This window comes from Lycorma delicatula, chromosome 3 (assembly GCF_047948215.1).
Source record: "Lycorma delicatula isolate Av1 chromosome 3, ASM4794821v1, whole genome shotgun sequence".
In the NCBI taxonomy this organism is placed as follows: domain Eukaryota; kingdom Metazoa; phylum Arthropoda; class Insecta; order Hemiptera; family Fulgoridae; genus Lycorma; species Lycorma delicatula.
Window position 1 is genome coordinate 184,909,431 of NC_134457.1, and position 20,656 is coordinate 184,930,086.

At 29.3% G+C, this 20,656-nt stretch overlaps 1 protein-coding gene across 1 annotated transcript in view; it reads left to right on the plus strand.

Moving 5' to 3' along the window:
• Cad87A (cadherin 87A) overlaps positions 1 to 8,420 on the plus strand; it is a 233,733-nt gene extending 225,313 nt beyond the window's left edge. Inside the window, exon 37 of the mRNA XM_075361171.1 lies at positions 5,448 to 8,420. Within this exon, the coding sequence (XP_075217286.1) occupies positions 5,448 to 5,579 (132 nt within the window). The 3' untranslated portion in view covers positions 5,580 to 8,420. The remainder of the gene's footprint in view (positions 1 to 5,447) is intronic.
• Positions 8,421 to 20,656: the final 12,236 nt, after the last annotated feature.

Below are 20,656 nucleotides of genomic sequence, written 5' to 3' on the forward strand. Positions count from 1 at the left end.
GGCGAGTCTGAAAAGGGCTCTTAGTATGTTTAATGAGGTAGCCCTGAGAAGGCCTGTGAGTCTGCTTGCTGGTATCTAATGATGTCAACTCAGCTTAATGGGATAGTCAGGAAGTTGCTGCTTGTCCATTGGAATTAGACGATCTCCCCCTCAGCATCAGTTGAGTCCCCACTTCAGCACACCCCCAGAGCCTCACATTGTTGGTTCGGTCTCTGTTGTCTACTGCACATGCAGCTGAGACGGTTTTTCCCCCCAAACAGTGCTTGTCTGGCTCCAACTTCACTGCTATGCCTCATGGCACTAACAGGCTTTGTGTGCTGGGCTGCCAGCCTAATGCTCCAGCAAGGATGTTGGCATCAGCTAAGAGATCCTACATTGAACCAACCAGGGGACTTCTTCCTTTCTGTTGGTTCTCCTGATGGTGGTTCGACTGTGAATATTCTCGTATTACTGTGTTGCTGCTTATAAAGCCACTGGAGGTGCCGTGCTGCTGTGGTAGAATGTTGTGTGGTCAACTGGCTTGTTGAGAGAAACATGTGTGCTGGCGCACGGGTGAACTGCAAGCTCCCTTGGCTTCTACCAGCTAGCATACATTTCGCACATTGTTACTGTAACCAGTAGTTTTGCTCTTAAATTTCAGCAAAGCTATAAAATTTTTAATATTAGTTTATTATTTTTAATTATGCATAAGGTTTTGCAAGTAATGTTACTGTAAAAAAATGGTCCAATCAAAATCATGGTTTGATTGCAAATCATGCACCAAATACTCAACTTTTTGAGAATACTTTTTTGGCTGTCTTTCATGATAAATGTGAGGATTATCAGAACTCCATACTCTATTATATTATATTGGTTGTTAATGTATCCAGATAGATGAAACTGCACTTAAATAAAAAAAAAACTTTTTTTAAAATTGAACAAACTCCAGAAATATATAAAATAAAGTCAATTTTAAAAATAAATTGCATTGAAAAAGGAACTGTAAGTTTCCCAGAACTTCCTCAATACAATCTTTGAAACTTATTGTTTTAAGTATGCCCCAACTTTAAACAAATTTTGTAATTGTAAATCTTGTGTACTTGTAACTCATTTAAAAATTTGCACTGATTTTACAAATATAAATTTCAAAGGTTTTGATGAGGACATAGTAGAAAAATTAATGTAAAAAAATGTTTTATTAAATTTTAAAACTAAATATTGTCATAATTAAAGTAAATAATATCCGTTGATCTAACCATTTAATTGTAGAAGTTTTGCAAATTATTATTTTTTGTGTATTATTACTATCATTTATTATTGTGAAGGCTGTTATTATTAGTGTTTGAGCAGTTAATTTCAGCATTAACTGTTTAAAAAATAAAAAATAAGAAAAGTACTGTGGGGCATTTTTCATTTTATTACTGCCGTGATTTTTCCATTTTTTCACATTCAATTGCTTATAACTTGAAAGTAAAAGTATTTATTGAGAAATGATTATCGCCAATGTTTTTTTTGTAAAATCTTTCATTAATCATATAACATATGTTCACTTTACTACTACAAAAAAGTAAAAAGGTTTGATTCAATATGGCATATCAAAGATGACAGACAAAAATTTTAAACACCATTGAGTAGTGATTTTGTAACTTTGTTGATCCACCCTTATTTCCACTTTCTAGTATCCCTCAGTTTTGAAGTATGTATCTGTTTCCATAATTCAATGAGTGACAGCAAAGTACATAAATGGGTAAGACCGTTGAAGGATGGGCAGGACAATTTCCATGATAATCTGCGATGGGCCGAACTTCTGTAATCACAGATGATTTGGTGCATGAAAAAAAATTTGTGAAGACAGGTGATTCATGATTTCCATATTGTCACTGATATTTCCACAAGTTTATAAAGGTCAGTGCTATATAAAATCATTGGTTAAATCTTGCAGTTCAAAATATTATGCTCATCATGTCTTCCCTGGCTGCTTTAAGAACATCATAAAAGGAGAATGGCTAGTGCTTTTTGAATCTATACAGTGAGGAAGATGAAATTTTGTATCAAATTGTCAGAGGGGATGAGACATAAGTTTCTCACATCACTCCAGCATCAGAGCGGCAGTAAATGGAATGGCAACACACAATATTTCCAGGCAAGGTGAAAGCCAGACAGTGTCAATATGCAAGGTTATGGCTACTGTTTTTTGGGGAAAACATGGTGTCTTCTTAGTCAGTTTTATGCTGTTTGAATTTTGTTGCTGCATAACAATGCATGTCTTCATTGTGCTGCTCAAACTCTAGAGTTAATCAGATCTTTTGGATGGAACCAAATGGACCACCCATAGTACAGCCTGGACTATGCACCGAGTGATTACCACCTGTTCCGCTACTGGAAGGAGTTAATTGGCAGTCATCAGTTTGACACCAATGAAGTAAAAACAATGTTTGAAGACTGGTTGTCTTCACTGGTGGCTGATTTCTATAATGTGGGCATAAACCATTTAGTAAAACACTAATATAGATGTTTAAACAAGGTTACTATGTATGTAGCATAAAGTGTAGAGTAAAATAAAAAAGGTTTTTACTTAAAAAATAGCCCACGTATGTTTTCAATACTTTTCACTACTTTTACCTTTTACCCAAATTTATATAAAAAAATTCTATAAGGATGTAAAATACTACAACTAGCATTAGTTATCAGTTTTATTTTTACAAGAATAACGATTTATTTCTGATTTTTTTTTAGAATAGTTTTATTTTTAGTGATTTTTATAAATCACCCAAAGCTTAATGATATTTAAACAATTTTCTCAAAGCGAACAAAGTTCGAAATAAAAAACCATATCGATGGTTGAAAATCCCATCCTAAAGAATGGATTGTTAAACACAATAAAGGACTAATCAGGATTCCATACAAATTAAAAACTGGGAAGAGCATGGCTGCTAAAAAACTGAAACCTGCTGATTGCTCAAACTGTTTTTACAAATTTAATGTAAATTTTGATGAAGATACCAGAAATAAAATTTGTTCAGAGTACATACAGTTATCTTATGAAAGGCAGAAAGATTTCTTATTTTCTATTGTTAAACAAAATAACTCTTAAAGGAAAAGAAAATGTTTAGATACAGGAACTGAAAAAATGTTTAGTTACAGCATTATTTTTTAAACGAAGGTGTTTGTAAAGATTTTTTTCTGAAAACCCTCCATATTAGCAATGGATGTTTGAAAACAGCTTTTGCTGAAAGATCAGAAGTCAGTGAAAATTTCTCTGTTCAGATAAAAAAGGATATATTTATACTCCTCCAGATAAAACTATAGAAGACTGGATAAATAAAATTAAATATCACATAAAATTGTTACAATAGAAAGTCACTAATTCGTAAAAACTACAAAGTTGTAAATGTAGTATACAAGAAAAACTGGAAAAGGTTTTACAAAATCATTTTCTTTTATCATCTTCTTTTGACTTACAGTAAGTTTTACAAATTCCTGTAACTGATGTAGTACTTCTTTATTACAGTCGAAAAATATGTGTTTACAATGTAACAGTTTATGAATTGACTGTTCCAAAATAATGCATATTCTTTTGCATGGAATGAGATTAATGGAAAGAAAGGTAATTGCAAAATTGGAACAGCTCTTCTCCACTGGTTTCAGAGTTTACCTAAATATGTTAAATGTATTTCATTTTTATAAATACTTGCAGAGAGAAAAATAGAATCCAGCACACATCAGCTCTATTTTTGTATATAATAGATTTTCAATTTAGGAATTGAACATAAATTCTTGGTAAAGGGACACACTAAAATGGCACTGTGCGTGGGGTACAGTGCTATTGAATTTGTATAGAAGAATTTTCCAATTTTTTCCATGTGTGATTGGCTGACTGTATTTGGCATGGCTAGAGCAAACAGAAGCAAAAAAAAGGGTATGTGATGTAAGGGTATGTGTATGATGTAAGGAATTCAAGTTGATGAATTTAAAATCCGTAACTAAACAAGTCATACAAAATAGAACTAAGGATTACAAAGGTGGCATGTTTAAATCGCTTAAATTCAAATGTTTGTACTTTGAAAATGAACATCAAGAGTAATTTTTTTTCTTATGATTATAAAAACAATTATCGAGAACTGTAAGTTTGTCAGAAAAACTCAAATTGGACCCGTTAAATTACAGTTTGATGCAAGTTTATAAAACTGTACTTTCATTTTTTGAAGTAAAAAAAAAATTCATAAAATTGTCCAATACAAATGTTATTCCTAATGTATACCATTCATGGTTTAAATCTCTTCATTCTTCTAAAAAGGTAAAACCAGACAAAACACCAGAACTGACTACAGAAGAAAACTTTCAAGATCATTTAGAAGAAGATTGAAATAAAATCCTAGTTTATTGATGGTGTACAAGAATAAGAAAAAAATTTACTTAGTGTTCTTGTTTGAAGCATAATTAATAATTTTCATAATTGATAATTTCTTTTTAACTACAATACACACACTCCATTGACTGTCTGTATTTTGTACGTAAAGCAAAAAAAATTTTTTTTTCTTATTTTCTTTTTCAAAAATTGGACTCTGTTATCACAAAAGTTAAAAATGTATCGCTATTTTGTTTTCTGTTATGCTGTAAAGTGTTAGAATTAAGACTTTATTAAGTGAGGCAAAACTCTATTATTTTTTTTACAAAAAAGAACTATAATATTGTGCTATCACAAAAAAATTCATTAATTACCTTTTTTTTTTGTTATTTAGAAGAAAATGAAGTATCAGAACTCTTATACCTATGATATTTTCTTTTATCTTTAACTTTTTTATCGTGTAAGGTTGTAAAGTGAAGTATTAAGTAAACCAAGAGATGTAAAGGAATTTTTTTAATAAAACTTGGATTCTAGTTTTATATTATAACAACTTATAAAAAGTAAAAAGATTGTTTTTTAATTAATTAAAAAATTTGCTATTATTCTTTGTTATTTCCCAAGAGAGACCCCGTTTTACATCACCCTGTTGTAATATAAGGTTAAGTAAATTTTGCAGTAAAACTACGTAAGTCCAGTAGTTTATATATTTTTCAAAAATATATGACAAATTCTGAGTAAATTAATAGTTAAAAGCTGTAAAATAACAGCGAGTATAACATAAATAATAATCTCATTCAGAAGAATAAATGTTGATTTTTTTCCCAAAGTTATAAACTAAGTTAATATTTTCTCAAAACTGAAAAAAATGCACTTCAGTACTTTTATTTCTAAGCCCCTGATATACTGTAAATTAAAATTTTCTCAATAATTAAGGATTGTTTTAAAATAAAATTTAAAAAAGTTTGTCACAGTGAGGATCAGTCCTAATTCTTTTTATTTTGTGCCTTGCAGCTGCCTATAATTCCTGTCTTTGGCCTTTGGGATTATGTGTCAAAGAGTTTTTAATAAACTAATTTTTCTTTTACAAGAATATTAAAAGAAATTCTGCATTTTTTCACAGATGTATGAAGCAGCTCTTGGTTTTCAAGGTTCAACGTTTCAAGTTCCTGAAAGCGGTGATTTGTTTAGGCCACGATCAGAACTTCGTGTTAATAAGGATGGACAGCCTGAGTTTGTTTCAGAACTTATTTAAATTCAAGTTATATATTATGTATTTCATACATAGACTTTATTTATGATGAAAAACCTTCTTGTACCCTTTTCAGTATGACAGTACTCATTAAAGTTATAATATATACAATGTTAATATTTCTCATAAAAGATTTTGAAGTAAATCTTAATGATTTTTAAAAAAATAGATCATTTAATTTATAGTATTAATCTGTTTATTCAGAAAGAAAGTATTATTGTTTTAATAAAGGCATAATTTAAATTTAGTGACTGAAAAGTGTATAATTACGGTTTTAAAAAAAAATCTGAATAAGTTTAAGTAGTAATTAAATATATGATGGAATTTTTTTTACATGTACATTTGCTGTATAAACTGCCAGTATTTTTTTAAGATTTTTTTTAATGCGCATTAATTTTAAGTTTTGAAGTTCAGATGTTATTTCATTGATTTATTTTAATGAATAATCTCTGATATATTTTTATGTCGCATGTTTTACTTTAGCTTTTAAAGTTTGTCTATGTAGAAAACTGCAGTATACCACTTTTTAAGGTTGTAATAATTTTGTGTTTAATTATGTACAGATTGGATATTTTGACTAAAAGCACTACTTCTTAAAATGAAAATGAGTTTATTATAAGGTTTATTCAAAAAATAATGCACAAAGTAATTCTACACTTAAAAATTTTATTTTTTGATAAAGTTCAAACTAAATCCTTCCGACCATTGAGGACTGTTTTCAAATATGTGTTGCATTGCTTTTGAATGCCATTTAGTTCCTTTCTGAAATTTATTGAAGAATGTGTCAGGTCTCCAATGTGTTAAACTTCATGTAACGTAGAAAAATACTAAACACTCACTGTACCTACTGTAGAGCATTAACATTCAGTTTTCTAATGATTCATATGAATGAAGATTACTCAGATATCTATACCCAATATTAGATTGCCATCATAAAGTTATACCTATCTGTTCAAACTAGTTGTAACAGTCTCCATTGATATGTGAATTAGTGATCTTTGTTGGCAAGATATTAAATCGTGATGTAAACATTAAAAAATATCAGAAAGAAATATTACAGTCAACAGATTTGATTGAATTATGACACAACACTAATTTTTACTAGTATTGAACACAGAGATTAAATTGAGGTTGTAGTCTACAATCTTCAATTCTGAACAGAAAAATGTAGCACTTTTGAATTTATTGTCTGCTTTAGTAATTGTCTTATTTAAATATATTTTTAATTAAATTATTGTATTAATATGCAGAAAAAATGCCTTTTTATCAATAATTTTTAAAAGAAAGAGTGGATAGTGCATTACTTTTAGAATAACCCTTTTATTTTGTTTATACACTATCCACATACTGTGTTAAACTTTATTTTATATACCTAATGATTTTTTCAACAGTTTTAGATTTTGTAGTATAATTTTAAGTCACTGAATATTATAAGCATTGTATTGTTAAGACTATTTTTGTAAATATTGCAAAAACAATCTTCCCATAACTTATACAATATTCATACACGCTCATCATATTTATATATAAGTTGTCATTTATACAACGAATATTTACAATATTAAGACAGAGATTATAGTAAAATATATTTGTGATAAAATTTATTGACAAATAATCTAATGTAGGCTATAAATGATATGATAATTATGTAAAATCCAAAGTGTATGAGATTGGATGTATGTGTATGCAGAGCTGATATAATTTTATTGTACATGATGTTAATTTATATACTTCAAATTGTATAATTTTATTTGTACATAAGTTCACTAATGATGACAAAATAATATTTTTGTGAAATTGAATTTTGTAAGTTGTAACATAATACTCTTAGGTACCAATAAATGTTAAAAATTATATTTATTGTATAAATATCACTAATTATATATTACTATATAAGAGAATATAAAATCTAGTTAATTTATTTATCTATCAAATTAGTTATTAATAATTTATAATAGTAATAACTAATATTTGTTGTTATTTAATTTAGTATAACATTAATGAAATTTAGAAGAAAATTTAAAATAAATATCAGTTGAATATATTTTTATATATACTCAGTGACATATTTAGTTGAGGCTATGGAGTAGCATACACCATGACTGTTATGAGACTTTGTTACTAACATTCACAATAAAAACATTATATCCAGATCAGGATTGTATAAGATCAGCCACCTACCGGGTTGGTCTAGTGGTGAACTGACAATCACAAATCAGCTGATTTCAAAGTCAAGAGTTCTAAGGTTCAAATCCTAAGTAAAGGCAGTTACTTTTGTATGGATTTGAATACTGGATTGTGGATACCAGTGTTCTTTGGTGGTTGGGTTTCAACTAACAACACATCTCAGGAATGGTCGACCTGAGACTGTACAAGTTCATAGTTAATTTACATTACATATCCTCATTCATCTTCTGAAGGAACCCTATTGTGGTTCTGAAGGCTAAACAGAAAAAGAGAGATGTTTAAGAAGAGCCACAACCTATATGATAGCTACAATGTATTAACAAAGTACAAAAATATCGATTAAGGATACTTAAATGTGATGGAAAAGATTTCTGTATAAATCAGAACATTATAATCAGTTATTAATCACAATTAATTGTTGAAATTTGTCAACTGATTTATAAATACACACATATTAAAAAGAATGATGTAATACATGTTAATGATAAAAATAAATACACATGGAAATCTTAAACAATATGTGATATCAAATGTAAATATTTAATTTCCTTTTCCTACTGCTAACTGTGAATTTAATTATTTTAAAAAGAATAATTAATAGTTTAAGTCATTTCCATTTAAACAACAGTCTCAATTAAACGTGTCATTTAGTTATTAACTTATTTTTTGTTATTTTCAATTAAAAATTCATAATTTCTTCTGTTACATAGTTTACTATAAACATATATTATTAAAATATTTTAATTAAGTATATTTGCTCAATGCAATCACAGTTTATTTTTACTACAACTGAAGATTTAACTGTTTAGCAGTTATTTATATCATTAAAATCTGGAGGTGGCAGCTCATTAATTAATAAATGAAACTTTTTCTAAAACTAAAAATTTTTTACCTAAACTCAATAAGATTAAAATTTCACTTTTTATTTAATTCTGTGATTCCTATAATGTTATTAATTGTAATTAAAAAAAGTAATAAGTGTTATGGTTTATATTATTAATTTAATTGTAAAACTGCTTGTAAGTAACATACATACTTTTAAGTAACTGACTTTCTTCTGAGTGACATATTTCTAATTTTAATAAAAATCATTCTCATTATATAATTTTTAAGAAGACATTTTCAAATATTTAAACATTACTCAAATGAATGATTTGTCTTAAGTAAAAGATAATTGCAACACAAAAAATTATTTTTTCCTTATTTGCTTAAAACATTTTCTTGAAGAGTATTATGAAGTGACTATTCAATGTCACAGCTATTTAAACATTTTTTTGCTAATAATTAATGTATATTCAAATATTTATGAAGTTATTCTTACAACATTAAAATTATTAGGAATTCTGTATAATGATACATTTATTACATCAATAGCAAATAGATATATGTTCTGTCTCTGTTGAGGATTTTTTCATAAATTATTATCAATGTTTAACATCCCAACCCCGTAAGGGAAGACCACCCGCCTAGTGACGTTCCGGTCGCCACCCCCCTCACCATTGGTACCTTGCCGGGAGTTGTCTATCGCTCTCTGACTTTTTACATCTCATAGTAATAAGCCTGGCCTCGTTGGGATGCCACCGATGCAAATGTGTCAGTAGATATTTGCATCAGTGATTTAAATACTCAGCTTATTGCCTTTGCTGTAGGCCTCGTCCGGACATCTTGAATGTCCTACATCGTCACCCTCTGAACTAGCTAACTGAGCTCGTAGAAGTGCGAACCTCACGCCTAGTTCTACTTATTATGAGCCAAGTTTGTGAATGTCTTGTAATTTGAAGCAAAACAACATAACATACCACCAAACATGTTGATCGCAACAATGAAATTTAGACCTAGTTCCCTTAGTGAAACTCAGCTTACGCTTTAAATAAACCCCTCACTTTTATCGATGTTTAACAGTGAAATTCAATTATTTTATCCATTAATTTATTTTCCAAGTTAACATTTCTTTGGGCAGCTTTACTCGATTGACCACTGCAGCCATTATGCTTAATGTGTAGACACTGGACAGAAAACAGTCCCTGGAGTCAGCCCTGGTATCAGATACCAAGGATGCACTGACTAGCTTTGCAGGTTTTGATATGCTAAGCATGAAAAATGTAAGGGACCTTATCTGAACATATAGAACAAATAATTGAGGAATCAAGGATAAAGAAAGGAATGTGTGGTAAGAAAGGAAATCTACCCTAATGGGATTGAAATGGGTTGTTTTGCCCAGGTCTCAACTCAGGGATAGAAGTAAAAACACATGTACGAGCATGCATTACTTTTTTTTTAAGTTTGCATTCATTTAACAAATTAGGTAAAAGATGTAATATTTATTTTAATAGTACATATTTATATTTATAGTATCTTATATACTAATTAATTTATTAATATATTTTATTTTCTTACTCTTTCCTAAAATTTAAGTGAATTCGATAAAATTATTCACCGATTGTTAAGGTTAAAATTCTTTTTAGCAGCAGTTCCGTTTTACAAAGGCAAGGTGATATCAAAAAAGGGTCTTTGCTATATATAGTAATTCTAATAAGAATTACTTAATTTTCATTTTTCATATAGCTTCACATAGAAAATTTTTATTGAAATGAACTTTTATCTGTGTCTTAACTTAGTTGATGGTAAATCAAGTACATAGAATAAAATTAATTTTAAAGATTTTGTTAATTTAATGTTTGTGTTATGTTTATAAATGTAGTTGATTTCTGAAAAAATGCGTTGAACGTAGTTTTTAAAATTAAGGAAAATTTATATAACATTGTGGATGCTTCTAAAAATTTGAAAGTTATATATTAAATACTTCAGTGAAAATGTACTGTGTAAGAAACTTGTTTTAGCCAGTTTCCTGGGAAACAGTTCTTCAGTGATAAAAATAGGATTAACATTTTGTGTAATCCTAAACATAGACTCTCTATTAATTGAGGGTTCTTAAAAGATCGGTAAAAATGTTTATCCTATCTATCCTGGTGTTTTTAAAGTATTTTTAAAATGTTCACCATGCATTAGGGTAGCAATTTAAAATTAAGTGTTGACTGCATTTCACAAATAAAATTGTTATATCAGAACAAAAATTTTAGACTGTAATTTTTTTCTATTTTATGTAAATTATTCTAGTGGAATCAGAATTAGGTTGTCTAACTTTCTGGTGTAAACTTGAAAAGATTTTTTGAGATCATTTATTAGTACTAGCTGCACTGCTGAAAGACTAAGAAATGTCTCAAAATATTCACTATAAATCAAACTTTACTGGATAGTATTTTGACTGAGCCAGGAGTATAAACATTAAAAATTGAAAAAAAATAAGGAAATATTCATGAAAAATATTACTGTAGTTAACACTTAAGTCCACCTCCCCCTACCTCTACCACACAATTGTATTCTCTGAATATTATCCTCTGTATATTTTTTGTTGAACATTTTGGATAAAAGAGGAATTGGTTTTTTTTTAATTTATTAAGAGGGGAGGGTATCCTGCCATTTGATTTTCTTTACCTATTCCTTAAGTCATGAGCTGCCATTATTGTTTCTAAATTTATATTTAAAAACTTCTATTATTTTTTATTCTTAAAAACATCTGTATTAAATAAAACAAATTATTAGGAACTTTTTTAAGGGCTTTATTCACACTGACTGTTGCTGGTACTGCTGAAAGAAAAATACAACGAAAGATATTTGCAAATCTTAGTCAATCAAACACTATTGTGTACATGTTGTAGTATGTCAGGATGAAATTGAATAAAAAAAAATTGTTAAAATTATGTTAGTGAATATTTGTTATAATTAAGACACATAAGAAGAAATACAATCCTTGATAGAAGATAATGATAATAATAATTCATGTCAATTGTAAATGAATTTTTATGAAAACGTATTTTATGAGACCAAATTAAATTTATGAAAAAAAAATAGTATGTGTAAGTACTACCTTACACATTCCTGGACACTCTGACCAATTACAAACATATGAACAGATTATACTAAACATATATACTGTTTTGTAATGAATTATATACATACATATATATACATTTTAAAACTTGTTTTATTAATCAACTTAATTCACGTTCAGTACTTTATTACCAAATATAGCTCAACACTGTTCAGATTACTATGGGATAATTCATCACATACTGATATGTGTAATTGATTTAGATGTTCCAGACAATTAGGAATTAAAACTCATTTATACCAACTAAACTGACAAGAATTTTTTTTTTTAATCGGTAAATTTTTATTAAAATGACATTTTTCTTTTATGATGGAGATCTCGGAAAAATGGTAAACAAAAATATAACTACTTGGAAAAGCAAATAAAATCCCTACCACATAATCATATTCTCTGAATGTTAAGGGATGTTTTTTATTACTTAATATTTTTTATAAAGAAAAGTGGTTTTTTCTAATTTATTATTTCAATGTAAGTTAAGTTAGGCCAAAAATATATAAATATTTTTTTTAACTATGAAGTTTTGTCAGTACTGAAACATTATTATTTTATTGGCATTCATATGCATTGTATTTATAATCATGTTAGCCTTGTATAGCAGTTGGAAGTATTGTTATTCTAATTGAAACATTAAATGTAATAACTGATTGTTTATTAAAACAAATATGTCATGTTGAGGTGATGATAACACCAAAGTGTTTTTGACCCAGAATAAACAAACAAAAAATGTCATGTGGTGTTAGTACTGTTCCCAGAAAGGGTCTGCATTCTCTTCATTCACCTGATTTTCACTATCAAAATATATGCAAAAACAATTCTTTTGTTACATTAACAAAATGCAAATCTGTATTGAGTAGTTAAAACCTGTAAGACATTATTTAGTCAAAACTGGATGAAAATATTCAAATATATATTTTTTTAAATTGGACAAAGTGTTCATTAAATTTATGAGTAACTAATGTAGGTATGATAGCTGTGACTTACAGAAGTTAAGAGTTGTAGAGCAACGCAACATTTGTGTCAATGAAGATATCTCAATTATTCAGAGATTTCTTAGATTACATTGAAACGGTTTTAACTAAATGTTGGTAAAAATACCTAAATTAAAGTTAATGTAAATTTGTAGCATATGAAAAATGCCATGCCTAACAAAATGCTGATCAGACATCCATCTTCTTTTCAATCATTTGAGATTTTAAATACCGGTAATAGATTTAAACAGCTACAACAGCAGTAATTTCTGAACAGATGTAAGATTTTCATGAATAAGATATCAAATTTAATTTCAATCCTGCGTACAAAATGACCTGAAAACTCTTTAATAATTATTTATTATTATTGAAGCTACTACAACAGTTTCTGGTTTAAATATTCTCATCCAGAAATCATATGGTTACCTTTCCTTAAGTAATAAATATTTTATTTATTTGTATAAGATTTGTTGACATAACTATAGTAAAGATGAACTGTGTTGTGCATGCTTTTTATAGAAAGGATTTTTGTTAATTTTTATTTCTTTAAAATGACAATAAAAATGTAATTCTTATGAAAATTTACAGTTATGATTTAAACAAACATTTGGTGCCAAAAGTCATTATGTTGTATTAATATAACACCAGTAGATGTATATATTTTTATTTAGTATATTATATAAATTTAATAAGTATTGTTCATTTACGACTGACAACGATTTTTTTTATTAAATATTGTATTTATATTACCTAATTTTAAATAAACTATTTTCATAACTTTTTTGTTGGGTATTTTTTCTATAATTTTTATTCTATTAATTCAGTTCAATGCTGTGTATTTTATGACTTATATTTCACAGAGCTGTTGAATTCAACTTGTCATATAGCTGATAAGCTGTTTTTTTTCTTCTGAAAAGCAATTTATATAAAGTTTAAAGCTCTGAAGTTCCTGACTATTTTTTGTCTTCTGTCACCTTGTAGCTTTATTCTGCTACAACTAATAATCCAAAACTTTTTGACCCACACTCCCTCAATTTCCATTATCAAGTCAAGTGCACCTGCAATGTCATCTCTAAAACACATAGTGATTGAACATTTTTAACAGTAGAAAAAGATAATGCAAGCATCATTCATCACTGCCTAAATGCCGCTTAGAATGACTGAACATTAAAATTCCAAAATTTAACAACAAACCTTTTTCATATTACATTAGATGTATAAACCTGTAAACTAAACTATATTACAAAGAACTGATGATGAAACTCTTTATCCAACTACAACAAGTAGGTAAAGTAAAGTTATCATAAAAGAATGGTGCAGTTTAAATTAAAACAGAATTACTTACAGTTTATGTTTTTTATTTTTCAAATTTCTCGTCTCAAACATTTTTTTACATAATATAAAATTTCAATATATTTCAATTAGTTGCTCGACAAATGTCCAAACGATACTCAACTTCTCTCCAAACATTGGTTAACAATGTCATCGCTTCATTAATCCTGTTTTTTAAGTGGTTTAGGTCGCAAATTTTTTTTGTATAAACAACGCTTTTTATGTACCCCCCATAAGAAAAAGTCGCAAGGTGTCAGGTCTGGACTCCTTGGAGGCGAAAGTATGGGTCCTTGCCGGCCTATCCATCGATCTCCAAATTTTTCGTTTAAAGCGTCTGTGACCAATGCATTGAAGTGCGGGGAGCACCATCTTGAAATGAAGTTGATGAATGTTTTCGAGTTCATCCAGCTGAGGAAAGCAATAATTGGTTAACACGTCAAGATACACAACTCCATTAATTGTTTTTTCAGCAAAGAATAAAGGCCCCGTTACACGTTTTTTCATCACACCACACCAAACATTAACTTTAGGTGAATCGCGTTGTTTCTCAATAATTGCGTGTGGGTTTTCAGAGCCCCATATTCGTGAATTGTGTCTGTTAACACATCCATTCACATGGAATGTAGCTTCATCTGTAAAAATTTTATCATCTAAAAATGATTAGTTTTCACTTATTCTGTCCAAAATTTCAACAGCAAAATTGTAACGTTTTACACCATCATCGGGTTTCAATTCCTGCAGTATCTGGATTTTATAAGCGTTTAATTTCAGTTTTTTATGTAAACCTTTGTGAACTGTTGATTTTGGAATACCTAGGTTATAAATGGGAGATGGACTTCTAATTGCCGATTGTGTAATTAGTTCAACCGTTTCGTCTGGTACACTTGGTCTGCCAGTTGATTTCTGTTTCTTAACTGATCCAGTTTCTTCGAATTGTTTGAACCAACGTGTTATGTTATTTTTGTGTGGTGGATCTCTTCCGAATTCACGTCGAACTAAAATTACGGATTTTAATTCAGGTATCAATAAAACACACTTTGCTTTGTCTTTATCCGAGAACATAGTAACTCACTAAACTCACCGCAACAACAATACAAGAACTGACGTTGTGGTTACAACTGCTGAAAAACAAACTTTTGGGTTGGAGGCTTTCATGGATACCAATAAAACACCTACAAATTTCCCTACAATCTTCCTATGAATTACTAAAACCGCACCATTCTTTTATGATAACCCTGTATTGAGCATGAATCTCACAGTGGTCAATCAGATTCTGTGACTCATGAGAAGCACCAAAAGCAGATACTGCAACTCATTTATAAGTTTCTAAAATACCTTAAGAAGTATGTGTTGTGTTTGACAATCTATGGAGCAACAATAAGTCTGCAAAATGCTTGGCCCCACACATTCTGTGCAATTGCCAAGGCTCTTGTTATGTTGGAATTTGAATCTATGCTATGCCTCCATACTTACAAGATTTGATGCCCTGTGTTTTTTGCCTTACCACAATTAAAGAGGATATTCATTTCACCAAGGATGATTAACTGAAAGATGCAGTGAGGTTGTGGATCAAAGAAAGACCAGCAACCAGCATTCTTCATTGATGGAGGGTGAAAACTGCTGATTCACTGTTGAGAGAAATGTAAAAGTTTTTGTAGTAAATAAGAAGTACGTTTATGCCACATTTGTGAGATATGAGCAATCGTACATTACATTTCAGTCACCCCTGATATTAAAAAATAAATCAGGTCTTGTAATAAAAAATTACAGAACATTAAATATACAAATGTAATGAATATATACATATAATTATTTCAAAAAAGACCGACATATACAGCATACAAAAACAAGAAAGAGGTATGTAGTATCACATATTTATAGAAAACTGAAAATTACATGGTTTGTGCACTATCAGATCTGCTCATGATTGTATATGCAAATCAAAATTGGTAAATTCTCTAATGAAATTTCTGGATTTCCACCTGAATGCTTCCAGACACAAAACATACACTCCTGTTATCATTTTTGTCAGTAGAATTTTAAAATTAGGTAGCCAAGTGAAATCAAATAAAAAAAAACATTTACACTTTAGTCATTTTACTGTTAAACACCAATAAATTTTTATAAAATGTATATTCTTTTAAACTAAAGTAAAGAATTAACAACAATTTTACTTTTTATTCAATTTATTTTTACACTTATGATTTGGATGGCTAATAATAATAATATCATAGAAATAACTGTGAATATTATTATGTTTTTTTACTAGTAAAATTATAAATTCAAAAAAGGTATTTAATATTAGGCACTTTTGTGTGCCTAATTTGCATTTCTTGCTAGTTGTAAGATGTCATCAATTTTACTGCATCTAAAATAGAATTACCCGGAAATTTAAAATTAAATCTTATAAAGTAACGTGGTAAGATATGAGTCCCCATAAACCCTCGTTATTTTTCCCTAAGAGAAATATTTTCCACACACACCTAATACATTAGAAAGCAGTTATCAGAAGAGGATATGCACAAAGATCAGTGACCATTAAGAGAAAGGTCTACAATGAGTTACTCACTTTTGGAGATACTTTTAAATGTTCTGAAAACTACCTTTTGTTGTGCAAAAATTGTGATTGTTGTATTTTGCAAAAAATTTTGGTTTTCAGATTTCAAAATAAATATCTATTTTGACCATCCCTGAATCCATTTTGACTAGTTTCAGTGTGATGTCTGTACGTACATATGTATGTATTTCCTATTAACTCAAAAACAATTTGTAGCCGTAGAATGTTGAAATTTTGAATTAGGACTGTTGTAACTTCTAGTTGTGAAACTAGACCTAGTCAAGTTGATTGCAATCAACTTGACTAAAAATTTGATTTTGGAACTTTTTTTAACTGCAGTAATAATAAGCTTTCATTGAGAGAATGCTGCATATGAGTTATGGAGTTTACCGAGTTTTTCAATGATATGTCATAAGTGGTACTTATTTCCAGAGTTATAGCCAAATAAAATTTTAATTAATAAAATATTTGGATCTTACAAGAGGAAGGCACACTGGTTTGAATCTTTTTAAATTTAAGTATATTGATTTATTAATCATTAGCCTGTGATTGTAAAAATAAATTTACAATACATACTTATCTCCACTTTTCTGATGAATAACATGGACATTAAAATTACAATGTTTAAAAGATGTATAAATTGTTTCTTATACCAGACTTTTTGCGTTTAAGTACCAAGCATTGAACTAACGTATTTTTTCCTTTACGCAGCACTTCAATGATGTCTAATCAATGTACCACTGATAAACATAACCCCTCCCATTTGTCTAGCCATTTTTGCATAAAGCAATTTCATCTTTATATAGTTTTTGATCAGCAAAAGCAGGGGTAAGACCAAGGTGGTTACTTTGAACAGTACCAACTAAATCTGTATTACACTGATGAAGAGCAAGGGCAAGTTCCAGACTACAGTAAACATTGCCTGTGTAGATACAATAACCCTTATCAAATAGGTTATCCTTCTCCAAGAGTCATGACTACATTAGAACTGTGACCAAGATTGAGATTTTTCAGTGTATCTGTTTAAGCATCCACGCAAACAATTATTTTATAAATATAACCAGATTTTGATTCGGAGAGTATATATAATTTTATACCAAACTCAGCTCGTTTAATTCAAACAAAACTATGTTGCAATTTCCACAGAAGTAAATTCTCATCAATTGATATTTTTTCTGTTTGATTTTTTGCAGTTTTTTTACATGGTCACAGGGGGGGGGGTTATTATTGTCAGTAAAACGAAAAAACATGATAGAAGATTCACTCTATGAGACAAAATGTTTGAAAATACTGGTTTTTTGTGTAATAATTTATTTTCCATATTACACCAGTCTTCATATACACAGCTAATAATAATATCTCATTACTATTAGTTGGTTTCCAGTGGTGAAACTGAAAATTTTAGTCTTATTTTGCAAAACATTTTCAGCATAGAGGTTAGTTTGTTCAACAATTAAAATTTATGAGTTCATCAGTGAAATATAATTTAAACAAAGAATAAACATCATTAGGATCATTAATTGTCACTTTTATAATTGGAGTACCAGAAAATTGTTTTACAGTCAAAAGTTTTCAGTACAAATCAATGACAGATTGCAGCAAAGAAAATTCTTCTTTTAATAAAAGATTGTTTATTTGGACAAATCGTATGCTTAACTGCCTATTTGACAACAAAATTATGGTCGGATGAGTGATGCAAGAGTAAAAAAAGTACTGACTAATAAAGGTGATCGGTTAAACATAATCCACACTGGAGGAGAAATGGGTTTCATTCCAAATGCAATGTTAACTTAGAAAACATTTTGTTTAAAAAGCATCAACAACAAACAGCAGTGTCAATAACAATTTCACAAAGTGGGCATCTGAAAAATTAAATCCTGGTCTTCTCCCAGTCAGTAGTTATCAATAATGTGTGCCTTACTACATTCACTTCTAGAAAAGCCTCCAAATTCAAATGATTAACTGGTTAGAAAAGAGCAATATTCCATTTAAAAGCAGGGATAAAACCACAATTGTGTGATATAATTAAATCACAGAGAAAGTTCCATTTTGATGCACTATTAAACAGGTTCTGCGATTCCACCTTATCATCCTGATTTTAAATCCAAGCGAGATGATATGGCTGGCTCTGAAATATCTGGCATTTTAATGTCAGATATTAAAAAATTGGCTGAGGAAAAAATGAATAAGGATGTTTACAAAACACATTGCGAATGTGTAAAACAGGCTGAAACCGAGTACAAGCACACAGATGCGCAGAAACTTGATTGGGAGCATATGGCGAATGCTAATACGGTAGGGATGATGGTGTGATGCATTCAAGGACAAAGTAGAAGCAGGAATTCATTCAGTTGCCTTCTTGTATTTATGTAATTAATTGGCCCACACTGTACATTGTTACCGGAGTTTATCAGTAATTTTTATGAAGAGTATTTTTAATACTATTTTTTTATGAAGAGTTTTCAAAACTAATTTTGTTTCATTAAAGTTATTTTTAAATACTTAATGTATGATAATAAATGTCTATAGCATAGAAATAAAAAAAAAATATAGCAATGGTGCTGCAGTAATTAAAGCTTGCCTAGTAGATCTTTATGAAGTTCATATTGTGCATAAGTGACAACACAAACAAATAAACCGGAAGAAAATGAGAATTTTAGTACGCCGGGAAAAACTTGTAATAGAATAAAATTAAAGTTAACATCGACAACTTCCAAAGTTGCCTATTACATAATCATATAAAATTCTCATATACAACCCACTATAAAGCTGTGCTAAAAAAAACTATTCATTTTAAAAACAGAACATCTAAATCTGCAGATGAATTGCAGTCAAGAAAATGCTTTTTAGGAGTATGGGTTTTAGATGGAAGAAAACTGAAAATAACAGCAAAGGATATTAAGAAAAACAAGAAATAGTTACTAAATGAATAAATTATCTCTTTAGATAATTTATTAGCATTAAAAAATGAACATTTAGAGACTGAACATTAGGAAATGAGCATTTAGAGACTGGAAGGAAGATCACTAATTTTTTCAGATGAGTCTTACATTCACTTGACACATGGGAAAAGTTATGGTTGGACCGATGGCTCATATAAATGCTGTAAAACACCTGTATCCAAAGGCTCAAAGCTGATATTGGTTCATGCTGGCAGTGAAGCAGCAATTTTCTGAACTGCTAGCAGAATATTGGAAGAAATGTTGCAAACATGCATTAACAACAGAACAAAATTATTTTAAAACAGATCAAGTTGCCGACATGCAAACCGAAAGGTTTACAGTTTGCGTTAATGACACTTGACAGTGGCAGTGATGAGAGCCCTGATGATCAGTCATTGAACAAGAATGATACAGCTGATACAAGATCCGATGATATGGATGGGATTGACCAACTTGATTAAAAAATCCTTATCTATCCTAATTTCCTATCTCTTTCTGTTAAATAAATAAATAAAAAAACGTGTAAAAAATAAATCTAAAAGTAATAAAAATTATAATAGTAAAACTAAAAAAGGGAAACATTTTAAACAAAAAAAAAAAAAATAGCAAATTAAACAAACAATAAATTTAAACAATAACAAAAGGGAAACGGCCAGATGTTATGTATCTATGAGCATTCAGCATGCTGTTGAGCGCACACAATACATACTTGCATATGTGCGAGTGTGGCCAATCTTCCGTTCTTCCCACCAGTGTATACAGATCTATCCCCCCTGTACATGGACTTGTGTAATTATGCTTTCTTAACTTTGATGAATAGGATTATTTTAAGTACAATTTTATTAGACATGTGCAACCAAATTTTTATATCGTTAAAAGTGTTCTGTGATGACAAAAGGTTCAGATTTTCTCTAATACACAGAAAACTATTGACTAATTACAATACAAAAAAAAATTAACCTTGAATTTAAAAAAAAAATTCAGATTTGCGTAGACCGGGATTGGATTACAAATGATGTTAGTCATATGCAAGAATAAATGTCATCACAAGTAAGAGATTTTAATATTGTTTTTATTGACTCTTGGTAGGGCAGAAAATAAATATAACAGAAAATCCTTAAAACTAATAACACTAGAGTTTT